Here is a 17,742-nt window from a genome sequence, read left to right on the forward strand (position 1 = left end):
GACAATCAAAAATTGCTACCAAAAATCAAACAGAACACCCTCTGCTCCCTATTTTTTTCCTTAGAAAGCTTCATTCAGATATTGGCTGGCTGCCTCCAATCCACTTTTATATGAAGAATATTGGCATGCCAAGTCCTGGGTTGTAAATCTCCTCTTCCAAGTAAAAAAGAAACGCTGGAGGTTGTTGTGTTTCACAGCGTTGGAGTGACCACCCCCTGCAGTCAAATTTCTGGCTTCTCTCAGGTTGTCTCTGTGTCAATTGGTTATTCCAAATCCACGAGTTTTGTCAGGATTTAGCAGATGTGCTTTTAAAAATACAGTTCTCGATCTAGTGGTTAAAAAAAAAAAATCATCTTAAGGTCATAGGGTTTACATACAGCTTGTGTCATGTACCACACTGCCATGGTTTAGAGTAAATGGAATGATGACCTAGGAAAGAAAAGTCAACTCCTCCAGAGGTCTGATCCAGGCCAAAACGGCTGCTCCACAACACAAGACAGCCCCGGGGTCCAAGATGCACTGGGATTCCTCTTGTCCTGCTCAAGAGAAACATGTCCAAGTTCAGCTGGAATAAGACTCAGCGAGTTCCAGTTGGGATTTCTGAAGCAGTTACCACAGGTTGACCTCCATCAGCAAGAGGTGGGAAGAGGAGAGGAACATAAATCACGCGCGAAGTGAAAATGAAACAAAAGTATCTAGTGGTTTAAAAAAAAAAAAAATTAAATTTAAGACAGCGATAGTGCTAACAGATCTGCATTTGGGCGAATTGTTTTAAATAAAGAATGTGGGATTGGACTGAAGGGGACAGGCACGTCTGGTGTTCTGCTGTTCTTCCCAACCTCTTTCTTGGATCTATTTATGTCTGCAGCGTGGTGGACCCAACATTTTCGAGCGGTACGTGGTGACAATGCAGGCGGAAACAGAGCTGTCATTAAAGAGCTGATGCTCCCAGCGGGTCTCTTTGTCAGAGCCTGGTTTGCTCCATGTGCAGAAACTCCACTGGAAGAACCCATCATTCCCTAAAAATCCCTCTCCAGCTTTAGGAGAAATAAACGTCCGCTTCCCGCACCACCGCACTCAAAGCGGAAAGATCTTTTGTATCTGCTCAGCTCTCTAAGCGGTTGGCGAGCTCCCGGAATAAAGAAGTCCAGGATATTTATGCCAAAGGGAATATCTTAGCCCAGGAGTTCACGGAGGATGGCTGAAACAATGTTCCAAGGAGAAATGATCCACCAAACTGCGTAGACGACGAAGGTGAAGGTCAACTGGTGTCTAACCCCAGTGTGACAGGCACTTATTTCCACACGGTTGGACCTCAGGAAAACTCAGTCTACAGGAAAAACAAAACAAAACAAAAAACCCGAAAAAACCCCCCAAAAACAAAACAGCAACACAGCTGGGTCACCTGTACCCTACAAAGTGCTTATGTCTCGACATAGCTTCCAGATCCCAGAAGGTCAATCAAACCCTGTTTGTCTCCATAGGCAGTTCTCCAGGCTGGCCCTTCCCCAGGGGCGGCCATGGGCCGTGTCAGTCCTTGCAGGTGTAAACCTCCTCTCTCTGGGTGCACTGCTTGCACTCCACGTAGCAGCACCAACGCACCTGGCACTGGCACGGGCGCGTCACCACCCGGCTCTGCGTGTTGTGCCCCCGGCCGCAGCAGATGCTGTCGCAGTTCTTGTCCTTGTAACATTTCCTTCCCGAGGTCCCTGGGGAATACCGGCTCATCAGGCAGAAGCTCGGGGAGTCGTCAATGTAGACGAGATCCGTAGTCCTTGGGATTTGATCGCTGTGGCCGGGGATGGATTTCTTGGGCGGGGAGATGTCGCCTTCCCCCGTGGCCTCGTTGGTGGTGCTGCCCACCTTGAGCGAGGTCTCGTACTTCTGCTTCAGCTGCTTGCCGATCTCGTGGAAGGGGGAGAGCTGCCTCCAGCACGTTCGGACGGTGCAGGACCCAGACACGCCGTGGCATTTGCAGGTGGTCTCCACGCCGGCTTTGATGACCTGCAGACACACACACGGCCCCAGAGAGAATCAGTCATGGCGGAAGGAATCAAAGCTCCAAGTAAAACAAGACATTTTCTAGAAGACACCTCGGGGACACAAAATCGATGACAGTACAAAAAATACCTGCTGGAAGTGGACAGAAAACACATCCTACAGGAAATACTTGTCTCAAAAGGCTCTTAGTTCCCAGAGTATGACATTTACCTGCAAAAACTTTGCTTAATTGCCTAATTAAAGGTACTAGAAAGGTGCACAAAGATTGCCCAGTGCTGCCACTCATCGTGTAGACAGAGATCGGAAACTGTGATGCAACTGAGAGAATAATACATATTTTAACACCTATTTATCTTTGTCAATAATAAGTAAATAAGATACAAAAGTGGAAGAAGTTGGTTTAGTGGAAAGAGGTGGGGTGGCCCATGCTCCAGAACAAGAGTGTGGACAATAGGAACCTTCTCCACACCTCAGGACCCCAAACCCAAGTACGAGCACAAGTAATCTTAGTTTTCCATCATCAGCTGACTGATGCTAAACAAAGGCTCCTATCCTTTTCAAATCAACTGCAATAAAGAAGCATCACAGCACAAAACTACATCCACCTCTTTAGAAATAGCATGGGACTGTTTCAGGTCCCCTTCTCCAGAGAGAGATTTACACCCGGGATACCTCCATGGGCAACACGAGAGCAGAGATGTTATTTGAACAGCCACAGGTACCCCACATTTTGTCCACAGATTATAAACACAAATTTGTGTTTCTAATTCTCCCAGCCTGCCTCTTCCCCCAAAATTAGGTTCTGTTGATTTTAAATGGGAAAGGTAAAACCACCCCTTAAAACAGCAGGTGAGAACAGAGTTTGTTTTCAGAGCTGGGTCCTGACAAGGTACCAAAGTACTGTTGAAAGTGCCCTTCCTTCGGGCATCTACGGTACCTAAAAAAGAAGAAAACAACCTCCCCCTGTGCCCATGATGGCATCTTGGCTACGTTGTGGACTCCTGACAGCAGAGGACTGGCTGCCGTCCATTTCCTGACCATCCGGTTCTTAATTATTTGGCTGCACAAATCCTGCTGAGCCCCATGTGCATCCGTGCAATAGGTCATGGACTCGGAATTGGGGCCCGGCCCAATTGTGATATTCCAGAAACATTTTTAGAAAGACAATACTCATAATGCAGCCTTCAGCAGAGCCCGTCCAACGGTCACACTTCATTCCTGTGACAGCCAAAGGCCTCTGCGAGTGCAATCCAATAATACACAGTAGCATTCGAAGCGGTGACGGGTTACAGGGGGAGATGTGTTGCTGGTTATAGCGCTCAGCTGGGATGGCTTGGGTAAGGGCTGTCACGCTTTGTGTGCCAAAGTGTCTCGCCAAGTCCACAAGAAATCCCACAATGTCAGACAAGAGCGTGCAGAACACATTTCAACACCGGGGGGGGGGGGGAAAAACCCCAACCCTCACCCGCACCCTCCCTCGTGTAAAGCCCCGTTTCACTGCTTGTCCAGAAGTGAGGGCTGAGTCCGTGTGAAACAAAGCTCCTCCACCTGATTTCACGCCCACACCATCAGCAAACGGGGCAGAAATTGCTGGGATACTTGGGAAAGGGCTGCACACTGCAGTCATTCATCACTTCAGGCTTTCCTTAACCTTTCCTCCTCCTCTGGCACATTCGCATCTGCTCCACCTGGAAAAGGAGACAACCCCCATTGTACGGGATTTGGGAAAGCAAGAAACCAGCGGGAACTGGCTCAGTTTGCAGCCATGCTCCTGGACTTGGAGCTGATTGAACAAGACAGGGTCATGAAAGTCCGGAAGGGAACCTGGAGTCGGGGCTGTTCTTGTCAGGAGCCACCTCTCCGGAGCTCTGTGGGAGTGCTGACGTTGCGGGAGCACCACAGCCAAGGCATCCACGTGGGGCTGGTGGACACAGCCCAACACGTGTTGGAAAAACCTGATCCTGATGGATTGGCAGCTGGCTGATGGCAGAAGACCTTCAGTCAGGTGTAAGCATGTAGGTTTGGGCACTTGAATCGCATCAGTCAGCCAGGGTTGACCTCACTGAGGCAAACACTTGAGTTTAAACACCTCCGTCTGAGAAACACCTCAGAACTCCCACCGGAGTCAGGGGAGCCAAAGCAGGAGAGGACCCTGCAGGGAGGCAAACACCTGCTCCACTCAACAGCTCTCCAGCCTCCCACTGACAGCTGAGCACATCTCTATCACCAACAGGAGCCTGGGGACCCAGCTCACACAGAGGCACCTCAGTTTGGGGCATACTGTGCGCAGAATCCCACCCTCTGGGCCAAACTCAGGGGTCCGAACATTTCCACCAGGCACTAACTGAGGTGATTTAAAACATTCTCCCCACACCAGCTGTCCCTCCAGCAGCATAAAGGTCCCTCAAGGCGTACTAGTAAGTGTATTTAGGTAGATTAATTCTATTCTGCTCATCTGGGCTCAAACGAACCCCAGTCTGGATTTTCCTGACTGGCTTCTAACTCCTTGTTACCCAACTCAAGTGTCTAAATATCTCCACCTAGCACTAACTGAGGTGCTTTAAAACATTCTCCTCACACCAGCTGCATAAAGGTCTCTCAAGGGGTACTAATAAAAGTATTTAGGTAGATTAATTCTATTCTGCTCATCTGGGCTCAAACAAAATTCCACATGAACCCCAGCCTGGATTTTCCTGACTTGCCTCTAGCTCCTTGTTGAGCAGTGGCTGGGACAGCTCTGGTGTCACGCAATGGTGGACCAAAGCATAAAAGGTTTCCATTGTCCCTGTCCCCATGAAGGCACCAGCTGACGAAACCCAGCGTGTGGATTTTCATACGGCTGCCGAGCAAGCGCGGCGCATCCCAACCGCCCCGTAAACCTTCTCCTGGAAGGACCGGGAAGGGCTCAAGAATGTTACAAGGCAGCAAGAGTGAAAATCCTAGAAAAATTCCTTGCCCAGGCAGCCTCCCCTGCTGCTGTCAGTCACGCTGCAGCTCCTCGAGGCGCTGCGTGATGGGGAACTGCTGCCTCCGGGCCCCAACCACCCACGAGCCAGAATGAATCTTGGCAAAGCCCTTCTGGTTCCCGTCCCGCTCCCCAGCTTCCACAACGACCTTTCCTCCTCTTGTTGCAAGCTCCTGTCAGAGACACTTAAATCCACCTCATTTCTTCAGGAAGCAGAGCAAGACTGATCCAAGTCAGCAGGTTGCTTGGAGCAGTGTTGGGGAAAGCTTTGCTGGCTGGATCCCGGGACAAATGTCTGGATCGTGCTTTCAAACCTGGAGGGGCTTCCAGGACAGAAAAAACACAGCTTTTATTCCCAAAAAAACTCTTGGTTAGATGAGGAAGAATAAGGTTTTGCCATCCAAAATCATATTTCAAGAGCTGTAGTAGCTCCTGCTTTCTTTTCAAGGCTCATCACAGTTCAGAGCCCGATTTACCTCCATCCTACACAGACCTGAACCTGTTCTGTGAATGACCTGAATGATCACTGAATGGTCACCTCATCTACACCAAGGATGTGGCCACCTGCAATGTTTGTCACAGATGTGAAGCAGAATGGCTCAGCTTCAATCCAAGGCACAAAATATTTCATGCTCCCCGTGGCCCCAACTCCGCAGCTACCACACGGCAGCAGGGTTGTAGTAACTCAGGAGTAACAGAATCGAGGAGCATCCATTTTGTATTGTTTGCTGTAGACAGTTCCTACCATGAAAACAAAGACCAGTGGTGGGTCAGGGATGGCATCACACACGGAAATTCTGTCCTCCCACTCTCCTCTGAACAACCACCTGGTTTGGCAGTCTCAGACAGAACAGTCTGGGAGGAAAAATGAGGATTTTCGAGCTATTCAGCTTGACTTATGAACACGAATTCCCGCTGACCTCGCTGCGAGAACACCCAACACCGACAAACACAGGACGAGGAAAACACAAAAGCAAGACAGAACCATTTCTCCTGGGGTTTGCTGCTGGGAGGAAATCAGATAGCGCCGCTGGCCTGGCTTTACGAGGAGCCACGGGGGAAAGGGATCACAGCAGAGCATTGCTATGCAACATGTAATCCTTCCCCCCCAACAATGGCGCGCTGCGAAGCTCAGACTAAGTGCCCCCGTCATGATCAGTCTCAGACATGCTGCAACACACAATTTCTCAGTGTTTTAGCCGAAACGCCGAGGACAGGATTCCCATTCATTCCCAGCTGGGTCACGGGGCTCTGGCGGTGGGTTTTTTTTCTTTTGGTGGTTTTTTTTTCTTTTTTGGTTTTTTTTTTGTTGTTTTTTTTTTTGTTTTGTTCAGACAACTCTTGTCTGGGCAGCAGCAGCAGCAGCAGCAGCAGCAGCAGCAGCAGCAGCAGCAGCCCAGGGCGGACACCCAGCCGTGGGAATTCCTCGCTCATTGCTCCGCTGTCGTCATGGCTGGGCCGCGGCTCCGAGGCTTCAAACCATTCGCTATGGTTTGGGGGGGAGAGGAGGCAGCGAAAGCCCTCCTGGCAGGCAGCTCGTCCAGGGAAAAAGCCTTGCCTGGCTTTTTGGGAAGGGCTTTGGGATGCTTCCCCACAAATCCAATCCCTTCCATCCCCCCTCCCCCCCTTCAATTTAAATAGGCTTAGGCATTCTCTCAGCTCGAGTATTAATGTTTGTTTGGACAGCAGCCATACGGTCCACACACACAACCAGTGGACCAGACGTGTCCCTCCACACTGGCCAATGCCATTGGCTGAATTTTAAAGGTTTCACAGATTGTTAGAAGTTGTCCTTTCTTTTATTTCTTATACCTTGCTAAAAAAACCCCCTTCTTTTCAGCCTGCTCTCAACCTGCTCTTTCAGAACAGTTTTCCCCTCTCACCACCCTTCCTTCTTTAAAAAACGGGAACACTCATATTTTAGTGACATAGGTATTAAAACACAAACATTTAGGCACGGAACAACATAACCCTACTTAAAACTGAGAACTTCAGAAGTATTTACCCCATGCTCAGTATTCCTAGCATGCTTCCCATGCTAAAAAAGCTCCACATAAACAACCAACTGCAATCACTTATGGGACACAGCAAGCAATTTTTTTTCCAGAGTATTGATTTCCAGGCCTAAGAAAGGCTTTGGCTGAGCCGTTCTCAGCCTGAAAGGAGAGGAAAATCCAGAGAGCACGCCTGGGCATTCCTACCTGTCATAACCTGCAGCAATTAATACCAGTGGTGGCCCTGAAAACTGATCTGTACGTTAAGAGCTCTTCTCAGGCTGTTATTTGCTGGGTTTGGTTTGTACCTCAGTAAACATGTGATGCCCCATTTCTCACTGCAAACACATCCCCAAAAACTGCCAAAAAAGGATGCTTTATGTTTTGGTTTTGGGTTTTTGGTTGGTTTTTTTTTTTGCATGCACCAAGTGGATTAAGCCCCAAAACAGCAATTATTACACATCGTGAGGGGGTGCAGCAAAAACCTGGAGTTCGACTGGCACTGTGTTAACGAGTAAGGAACTGTGTGAGACTGGATGGCCAGTGCTTGTAAACACTGTCTCTGCAACAGGAGAGTTGGGCCTCCCTCCGCCTGTGTGTGACCTTTAGTGAGTCACTTAATCTTTCTGGGTCTCAGTTTCCCCCCCTCTGCCCAACGGAGCTCCAGAAATGAAGAGGGTGGCATGCTCTGATAACGTGTTATGTGATAGCTCACCAAGTTCCTCAGACAGATGATAGCTGGGCAAACATCTCCCTGATATGGAGAGCGCATCTCCAGCCCTCCAGAGAGATCCCTGCCAGCACCGCCCTGGGGGAGGGGGGGAAAGCCATTCCTCACATGGAATTCCAAAATAAGCAAGTCAACAGCAAGGGAAAGTCCAGGCACCTCCCACTATCCTCTCCAGAGCATCCCAGATGGGTTTCAGGTGTGGTTGCCTCAGGATGGGTCTGGACTTGAAGCCCACAAGGGTGACAAGGACCATGACAGGGGCTTGGGACAAGGAGACCTTTAAGGACCCTTCCAACCCAAACCATTCCAGGATTCCGCGATCCTTCAGAAACGCTTGCTCTGCACGGACCAAAACATCTTGGGCAAAAAAACCAATGATGCCCCACGAAAGGAACCAGTTTCAAAGCAGGAAACTGCTTAAAAGAGAGATCTTTTCTTGCTCTCCATTTCTGCCTCCCCATAATTTTGTGTCAAACACACTCGGCTCTCAAGACAACTGTGGTTATACACGGACTTCAGGCGAAGGTTTGTGTCCCCCCTTCTGGAAGGATGAAGGGAAAAGGCAATGAGAACATGATAATTTTTTTTCCCCTTTTTCTAGGGTAACAGCAGCCCCTTTTAATTGTGCCCCTTGGATATGTAAGACATGCTTGACCAGACATACCTCTGGAAGAGGTCAGCACTCCTGGGATTAAGAAACTTAGCAACGCTCCAGAGAGGGAGTTGGAAAGTCATGTTTAATGATACTTTGCTGAGAAACTGGGCAAATTTAATTAAAACATCACTTACTCAAGCCCAGTGGAACTAATTGAGTGCTCTAATATTCCTCCTTTTCATTAATGGGTTACAAAAGAGGGCTGCACTTGTGTGTACAAGGGGGAAAAGGGGGGAGGACACAGAGAAGATGAGAGCTTTAGAAAGGCTGCCTGGGCTTCATTTAATATAACTCAGAAACTTCATTGCTGGCAACAGAGCTTTAATACAGTTGACTTCTCCCCCGTCCCCTCCACACACACACACACACACATCTCCCCCCAGAACACCCTCTCCACCCAAGACCCCTCGGAAAGAATGGCTGAATGAGGGAGAGGAGATCTGGCAAAGGAAGGGAAATTGCTTTTTTAATAAGTGGTCTATTCAGAGCTCCTGCTTTTCAATAAAGAGAAGGCTGGAGAAGTCCTGGTCTAATTACCTCATCCTCACACTAGACAAGCTCGCCCTTTCATTAACCACTGAGGTCATATCATATAACTTGGTGAGCCACCACGGGCACAACATGTTCAGTGATTATTTCACTGGTGGCAGCGAAATTACAGGCAGCCCATCAAGGTTGTAAAAAAGTAGAAGTGAAATCGTAATTAAACGAGAAACGTCTACCAAGAGACACTAAAACTAGGCGGGACAGGATCATGTCACCCTCGCAGAAATACACGGATTGTTTGCCGGTGTGACACCATGGAGAAACTGCTGCGGTGACCAGGAGGGGAGAGGGTTGCTTGCCAAAATTAGTCAGTCCAGCACAGGTCCTTTCTTGGCTGGGTCTCAAGGGACTATTTGTATGTTTTGCCACGGTTGGGAGTAATTAGATGGGAAAAATGACACGTAAAGGATCAGTGAGAGACCACCAAGCTTGTGCTGTATCTTTCGTGGAGACTTCTCCGCTCCCTCAGCGAACACACACATCCACACACTGCAAGAACATCGGCTCCAAAATGGCACAAGTGAAGGCTGTTTGCACTCCCATGACTGCCTTTGATCCACCCCAAATCACATCCAGATGAGTTACGGTTCCAATAACCACACCAGGTTAATCCAAAGTGGTTTCAGACTGCTGCAGTCATGGGGCGAGCAAACCCTACTCGATGGTTGCAAAGTCTTTAGGGCAGGAGTTGGTTGGTGAGCAGCTTCTTTGCAGACACAGAAAACGTGCTGAGAATCATATTTAACTCACTACCTTCCTCCAGGAAAATATCCATGAACTCAGCAAGGACTGTAGTGGTACTCTCAGCCTCCATCCTCTCACCCCTGCACTTGCAGTGGGAACAGGAGGAGGAACAGAGATCAACCCTGGGATTAATCTACACCCGAGAAAAAACTGCCAAACACAATCCATCCACCACATCAAGAGCGTCAAACTGGTTTCAGCATTCCGGAATCTGAAGCAAGCACTGCAAGTTTTGACCTTGTAGTCACAAAGCCAGCCTGGGTCGTCTCTGATCATCATTTTAGTGACACCGAATTGTGCCAGTGGCTTAGGGCCACATGTCCCGACCATACAGATGTGTGTTCTCTTGATCTTCAACCACCACCCTCCTGAAAGCTTCCTCCTCAACATCCCCTCCTTCCCTGCCTGGCTCCGTGGTGGTGCTGTGAGCCCAGTGGGCTGCCTGGCTTGGCTTTCAACCATGCCATGGCGCAAGGAATCACTCCAGCAGCACAAACAGAGAAATCATTTCGACTGCTGCTGCAAACAGGCGAAGGAAAGCTGTCAGACAGCAATCCCAGCTCGGCAGACACGTTGTGGGGGTGGACGAAAATAGGAACACTGGATCACTGACCTGCAGCAAAGGTCTGTGACTTGGACTGCCAGGAGGGCTCTCGGTGTCTGGACAACCGTCACAACTGTTACTCAGCTGTTTAGCTGCAGATATTACACTGTGAAACCACTGCCAGTGGCCAGGGTCCGACTGTGCCAAGGGAAGTGGAGGCAGAGGATGCTGGAGAGTCCTGCATCCTCCCCTGGGAGCTAACTCGCAAGGATCAGGGCACAGAAGGGAAGGTTCAACCCCTCCGGCTCATCCTTGGCGTTTGTTTAGCTCAAAGTCATGCAGTGTGGAGCTCTGATGGTAATCAAGGACACAAATCCTGAATCCAAGAGTGGCCTCAGCCATGTGGACATCCTGACTGCAGCTCCTGGGATTGGGAACACCCGGAGTTGGGCCAAACCCCTCTGGGAGGTTTTTTAGCCCTGCCACTGTTGGTGGATATTCCTGAAGCTACAAAGACTTGCCAGTGGCAGCTGAAGTCACATCCTTGGAGGTTTTGATGAGACTGTGTTGTGTGACTCTGGAACGAGAGGAGAGCCAGGACCTCTCACAGGAACATCCAGCATGGAATCACAGCCTCCATGGACCACCTTCTCCACTACCAGCCCCATCTGCTACATCAGCTCCAAAAAATGGGACAGAGCAACCAACGCAAGGACTGAAACAAGTTCCATCACCCTGCAAAGCCCGTCCCACACGTCAAAGAGCTGCCACAGGAGTTCAGAGACACTGAGCCCTTTAATCCAGAGCAGGAAAGCCGTCAGCCAAAACCAGACACCAGCTAAATCCGGGATATTTCTAATGCTGATCTCAGCGCTGTCTAGGAGCATCTGGCAGTGGGGAGAGGGGGAGACATTTTGCTGGCCAGCCCTGGCTGGTGGCATTCCCCGGTGCCCCGATTCCGTCGCGAGGAATGACATTTTATACATAGACACAGCAACAACTGAGCTGGGGTGGCCATTCCTAGAATGCACAACTGGCTGGGCTGCATTTGCCTGGGAAACTGGAGACCCAGGTCCCCCATTCCCAGCCCCAAGCCTGCATCCAATCACACAGACAATAACAAGGCTCGAGGGCTATTTCTGGCCTTGCAGTATGTCCCCCTTGGAGGTTGGTGCAATGGAACACTGATCCTAAGCACCTGTGCTGGCCAATCCCAGGGATTTTCATGTTGGAGCTACTCTAGGCTAGGTACAGCCAAGCGTATTATGGGAGAAGGTGAAGAGCCCCTTCCTTTTCCCCCTTGCTGGGATGACCCAGCACTCGCAGACACTTTGTCCTTTACATCTGTCGCAGAAAGTGCTGAGCTGGAAAGGATCCACAGGGATAATCGAGTTCCAAATCCTGGCCCTGCACGGGACAAACCCAAAAATCACCCCAGAGCATTGTCCAAATGCTTCCTGAACTCTGCCAGTCCTGCAGGGAAGCCCCCAGGCAGCCTCACAGAAGGTGTAAAGAGCAGGAAAAGAGGATAAAGATATGAAAAGAAAAAAGGGACTCTACAACCAAGCACCATCTCCTGTTCTAGTTGACACAGAAGGTTTCTGCCAGAGGACAAAACGGAAGGGACTTTTAGGTCTGAGATCAGCCAGAAATAAATCTCTCCACTCTGGTTCCGTGCTAGGTGTTTCTCCAGCCAGTCTTAAAGAAACCTGGCCAAGGAGATGCTACACTGCCCATGCTCTACTGAACTGCTGCAATCCCTCAAGGACGTGCTGTGGCTGTAAAACACCCTTCCTCCATGTCCTACCTCATGTAAGGAACCTGTCTTTCCACCCCTTTGTGGTGCAAAGCCCTCTCCTCCCTGTGTGAAACCAGCAAACGTTGTCTCAACCTCATATCTCCTAGACCTGGCCAGTCCCATTTCTTTCCCTCTGGTCTCCCTCCAGTGGCTCTGCACAGTGAAAACCAGGCGATAATCACACAAATCAGACTTGTCCCTTCCAGAAGGAGGATCACTGCATTCATTTCACACCCAACACTCCTATTCCACACCCAAACCCTGTAGACCCGCTATTTCCTGAACCTGAGAATCGTCAGCTCTTCCCAAGGGGAACTTTCCAACAGTTCTTCTTTTTCCCAAAACGACCTTGTGTAAACAATATTCCTTCCCCGTAACAACAGGTGTTGTTTGCTATTTCTGTTACTGAGCCAACGGGAGAGGCGTCAGTCCTATGGAACAATAACGTGAGTTTTTAGCGCAGCGTGTTATAAAAGGGCTGAATGAATTGTAAATAAAAACCTTCTGATTTCTCCTGCCTACCGACTGAAGCCAAGCATCTTTATTTCATGTCCTATTGCCACAAAACCCAGCATCACCACCCCCAAAAACCGCCCCCAACCACCGCGGCGCCTTCAACGCACCTTCATGCCCACCAGGTTGTTGTGGAAGTCCACCCTGGCCCGCAGGTCCTTGTTGGGCTTCCTCCCCAGGAACTCCTTGACGAACTTGTTGCTGTACTTGAGGTTGTCCCCGCAGCCTCCCCACTGCCAGGCCTCCCTGTTCTCCAGGTCAGGGGCCTCGTCGCAGGTGCAGCGCTCCATGCGCCCCGCGCTGCACGCCTTGGCCATGGCGTGTGTCAGCCCCGCCGAGGAGATGGCGTACAGGAAGGCTGTCTCCTTGAAACCTGCGGGGACACCAGGGAGAAGGTCTAAATTGCAGCTTAAAGCAAGAAAAAAAACAACCCCAGGAAACGGAGGGAAAAGTTGTTGGGAGAAGGGCTGTGTCACAGAACAGCAGAGTAGCAAGAGCTTAAAGAAAGAAAAAACACACAGGAAATGGAAGGAAAAGTCGTTGGGAGAAGGGCTGTGCCACAGAATACCAGAGTGGTAAGGCTGGAAGGGAACACAGTGGGGCGTCTGGTGCCACCTCGCTGCTCCAGCAGGGCCAGAGCACAGGGCTCAGGATGACATCCAGACTGCTCTGGAATCTGAAGGTTGTGAGTTTGGTCCTTACACAGTGCACCATTAAATGTTGCTTTTATTTTCTTTTTTGCCAGAGTCGGGATCAAATGCTTGAGATGGAGTTTCTTGTTCGGACTCAGGTGTTTATTAATTCTTATCTATAGTACAGTGTCACAAACTATGACTTCTACAGCACTTCTAGCTAACAAAAAATGGCCCCTGTCTCTCTCTCTACAAGGTCTTTTAAGCACAAACTGTCCAATTAAGAAATGACACCTAAATTACTTTTACTTTTAACCCAATAACCAACCACCTGTGGATTTCAATGTCGATTTCCCTACCCAATTACAAACCCCACCCAGATCCATGAAGAAGAAGGTGAAAAAGGACTCAGCCTCTGCCCTGAATCCTCCATCTTGCTTTATATATCTATTACTGTATTCTAAACCCTTAAACTCTAAGTTTTCCACCCTGTGACACCACACACTTCTATTCCACTCCACACCCACAATCCCAGGGCTGTCACTCAATTTTGGGAGCCTTTTCCACAGCCTCAGGTCAAATGCAGTGTTTGCCTGGGGGTCAGTGCCTGTCAGCACAGAAAATCTGGAATTCTCAGTGACCAGAGTTCCAACATGGAATATGCCTAGTGATGGAGACTCCACACCAGTGCTCAGTCAGGAAAGAAGTTCTCCCTCAAGTTCAGGTAGAATTTCCTGGGCATCAGTTCCTGACTGTTCCTCCTGTGGCACTGCTGGGCACCACTGGGAAAAGCCCGGTCCACTCTCCTAACACCCTCAAAGCATGGCAAGCTCTCCTTGCATCACAGATGGTGAAGAGGGCACAGGGGAGGGCAAGGGATGATGGGCAGAGGTGGCACAAGCCAGGATTCAGGAATGCAAATGGAATCTGGCCGGCTTGGTGGCTGTGTCACTCTGTGTCACTCACAGGCTCTGCCTGAAAATGGAAAGAGCTGAGCAAGAGTTGACCCATTCCTGGAAGTGTCCAGGCCTGGGGGCAACCTGGTCTGATGGAAGGTGTCCCTGCCCATGGCAGAGGCTGGAACTGGACGAGCTTTAGGGTCCCCTCAAAGCCAAAGCATTGTTTGACTCCATGGAGAGTTGGACAGGACATGGAGGTCCCACTGCTGCCACCAAGGGCACACCAAACAGCAAGGACCCAGCACAGACTTCCAGTCCTCCTCATTCCTCCCTCTCCTCCTGAATCAAATCACTGGCTCCTACTCCAGCAGAATTGTTGACAAAAGACACCTGAGGGCTGGGAAGCAGATGTGTCACCCAACACAGCGCCTCACTCCAAAAAAAATAAACCAGCTTACACCTCAAACCTCCCATGCACAGCCTTTCTTTATACCTCCACGCTCACCTGCAGGGATGTGACAGCATCCAACTCCCCCCGACAGCCAAGAGGGACCCACGGTTCCAATCCAGATTATAAAAGCCAGAAATAAAAAGCAAACATGGCAATATTTATAGCTGCCCATTCTCCAGCTATGGAAGCCGTAAACGATTGCATATTTGAGATGCAATTCCAGGACCGCTTTGGATGGGACTCAAGAAATCCCCCACTCAAAAATAACACAAGTGGATGGTGACAGTAGTGGATATATCTGCGAGCTGGTTGTGTCAACCAAGGACATGCAGAGACACTGCCAGGTCATTTTTGGAACTGTTCCTTGGGAGGTTCATGACAGTCCAAGCAAACTCATGTGGCCATTCCCAGAGTCTGCCTTCCCAAAACACTCCCAGGAGCAGGAAGACGGATGAAAATCCAGCCCAGGACACCGAGGTTTGGTCCTCTCAAGGGTTCTGAGGTTCTACCTCCTCCCATGTGGTGATAGGAATTAACCAATCACTCCACTGCTCACCTGGAAAAGGAAAACGGGAACCTTTTCCTCACTAGAAACAACATTAAAATGAAAATGGTTCTATTCCACACTCACTGAGGACACTGCAAAGAGTGGTGAGAGTTAAAATACCAAATTCTGTTTTCTCCCTGAAGTCAGATCGTGTCCTCTGACAGCCCAGAAACACCTTCACCACTGCAAATACTTTCCTGGAAGTGGTGAGATAATTCATAATTCACACAGCAAAACCTCATGGGTACCCACATGACTCCTCTGGGTAGAAAATGCCTTCTAAGCATCTCTCATCCCTTTTAAACTATTTTTTTCTAGGCTACATCCCAGGTCAGACTGCCCACATGCCTTTCAGAGGGATGCCACTACCAAAGACAGACGTTCCCAAGCCTCTGTCCTCCTGGACTGGAGAATTCTGGCCGCAGAATGAAGAGGCACTAGTGCAAAACAGAGAATCCTCAACGGGATGGGGTGTGCAGGCCCTGCCCTGAGGTCTGAGACTGCAGTCACGGCATGGTTTGGGTTGGAACGGACCCTGAGATCCATCCAGTTCCACTCCCTGCCATGGGCAAGGCCACCTCCCACTATCCCAGGTTGCTCCAAGCTCTCATCCAAGCTGGCCTTGCACACTTAACTCACAGCCATCAGCCTTAATTGATTAATTAGGCAGCCCAGATCTCCCTGCTGCTGGAAGCCCTCCTGATTTAAAGCGCTGAATTCGGAGCGGTTGAGGAATCAGCGCCGTGCGACCACAGCACATTCCAGACCTGACAGAAAGCCAGCAGGGACAGCTCATCTGCCAGGTTTTCCCTTCCCTTTCCATCAGCTTTGTCTCTCCTCCTCCCCTTCTCCATCACTGAACGCTTCCCAAATTCCCAGCGCCCATCAGCACGGGGATCATCTCACCCACAGGCAGCTCCCAACGAGCTCCATGTGACATTTGGCTCTGGCCAGATTTTAAAGCCATCTCCGCCACGCACTATTTGATTGCACCAAGATATTTTGTAACAAGATAATGAGCTTTAAATCAATGCAGGCATTCTAAGCCCCAGTGCATTGACAGTCTGCCGGCCCCGGCTATCCAGTTTCAGCCATTTCCAAAATTGTGCACGAGTATCCAAAGAGGATAACGAGTCCCTCAAACAATCCCCTGTTATTTTAAGAAACGGGGCTGCATCAGCCCAAGCTGCAAACCAGCAGCCAGGGCTGATCTGGTGACCAAAAAGCAGAGAGAGAAACTTTTGAGTGAAAAAAGTGTTTTGATTTGTTTTCTCTCCCTTTTCCCTTTCTCCGTGCAAAGCCCTGGAGGAGAGGAAAGAAGCCCTCAGCGATGAATTTGGAAAGCTGTGTCCTAGTGGGTGATCCTTTGCCCTGGGGGTATCACTTGCTGCAAGGCTGAACCAGGAACCAGCAGCTCCTGGGGAGGAGGAGAAAGATTTACAGGGCACCGTGTCGCTGCTGGGGGAACACCACCTGAAGGATTTACAGCACCGGGGCAGGGCAGAGATGTTGCAGGGACATAAAACACGGCAGAATGAGACGGCAGCAGAGCCCTGCAACCCCCGGAGCTCTCGTTTATCACACAGGTCCCTGACAAGGGCTGGGATGGGGGGGGTCTCCGTGGGATTCTCGCTGCAGGAAGGGGCTGCCCGGGGGACAGGCACGTCTGAAGGAGCGAGCTGTGGCCTCCAGGTGTCAGCATGAGAAAGTGCTTGGCTTCCCCAAGGCACCACTAATCCAGGGACTCCTCTGGCATGCGGGGATATTTTTAAATGTCTTGCAGCTCTGGCCGGACCTCTTGGGTTTCATGAGGACTTTCCTTGTTTCCACCAGTCAGTGACAGTGCATTAGTTAAGCCCTTGGTGCTCCTGAATTACTCCTCCTTATTAATTAGCCCTGCAAGCCTCTGCTCTTATCTTTAAAGACTTCACGCCCTGGCTTGTGCAGGTCCAGGCCCGTTGCTGAGCGTGGGACTTTCTGGAAGTCACTAAAGCCCTGGAGACCCTCGCGTGCTGACTGTAAAATGGTGCTGCAGCCTGGAAATAGGAACTGGATTTTACTGGGAGGGTGGAAGAAACCGGACTGTATGTGGCAGTGCAAAGAAAAGAAATAAAAATATCACCTTCTCCTCCAATACTCCTAACTTCTGGCTATTTCCACTTGAGCTGGTGGGAAGAGGTGTGGGAATCACCCATTGCTCACGTCCATGGCAGTAATAGGACACATTTTCAGGTTTTGTCCTGTACTGTGACAGGGTTCTCCTTGCCCCCTCTAACAGAACAGCACAGGGCAATCTGGTTTGCTTTATTTCCTTAAAAAAAAAAAAAAAGGATTTTCTCTACTTCTTTCCTGACAGACTGGCATAATAAATAGGAGAAATTAATAGGAAAATAATAAATAAAATAATAAAGAAAGAGGGGACATCTTTGAGAGCTTCCCAACCCTCTCCTCCAGCAGCAGCTCAATTTCCAGCAGCAGAAATGAGGAGAAAATGTAGCTTCCGGCTGCAGAGACCTGCACAAACACCTCCAGCCTCCAAGGAGAGCAGCCAAGGCCAGCAGTGGGAAGCAGGCAGGGCAAGCCCCATAAATTACCCCCATTAGCACATTCTTTGCCTGCCCTGCACTTCCAGGGATGAGCTCCAGCCTTCCAGAGAGCTCTCTGTGGATGGGGAGCACCAGAGCAGAGGACAGCCCAGACTGACCACCAGGGCAGGAGATGAG

General features: G+C 49.9%; 1 protein-coding gene across 2 annotated transcripts in view; it reads right to left on the minus strand.

Annotated features, from left to right (window-relative positions):
- Positions 1-1,530: 1,530 nt before the first annotated feature.
- WNT9A (Wnt family member 9A) overlaps positions 1,531-17,742 on the minus strand; it is a 57,081-nt gene continuing 40,869 nt past the window's right edge. For both annotated transcript variants that reach the window (XM_066197396.1, XM_066197315.1), the window contains 2 exons: positions 12,601-12,863; positions 1,531-2,004 (listed from right to left, as the gene is read on the minus strand). In XM_066197396.1, the coding sequence (XP_066053493.1) occupies positions 1,531-2,004; positions 12,601-12,863 (737 nt within the window). The remainder of the gene's footprint in view (positions 2,005-12,600; positions 12,864-17,742) is intronic.

The sequence above is a fragment of the Chamaea fasciata genome, unplaced genomic scaffold (assembly GCF_029207755.1).
Source record: "Chamaea fasciata isolate MVZ Bird 193981 ecotype frontalis unplaced genomic scaffold, bChaFas1.0.hap1 SCAF_1, whole genome shotgun sequence".
NCBI classification, from domain to species: Eukaryota; Metazoa; Chordata; class Aves; order Passeriformes; family Sylviidae; genus Chamaea; species Chamaea fasciata.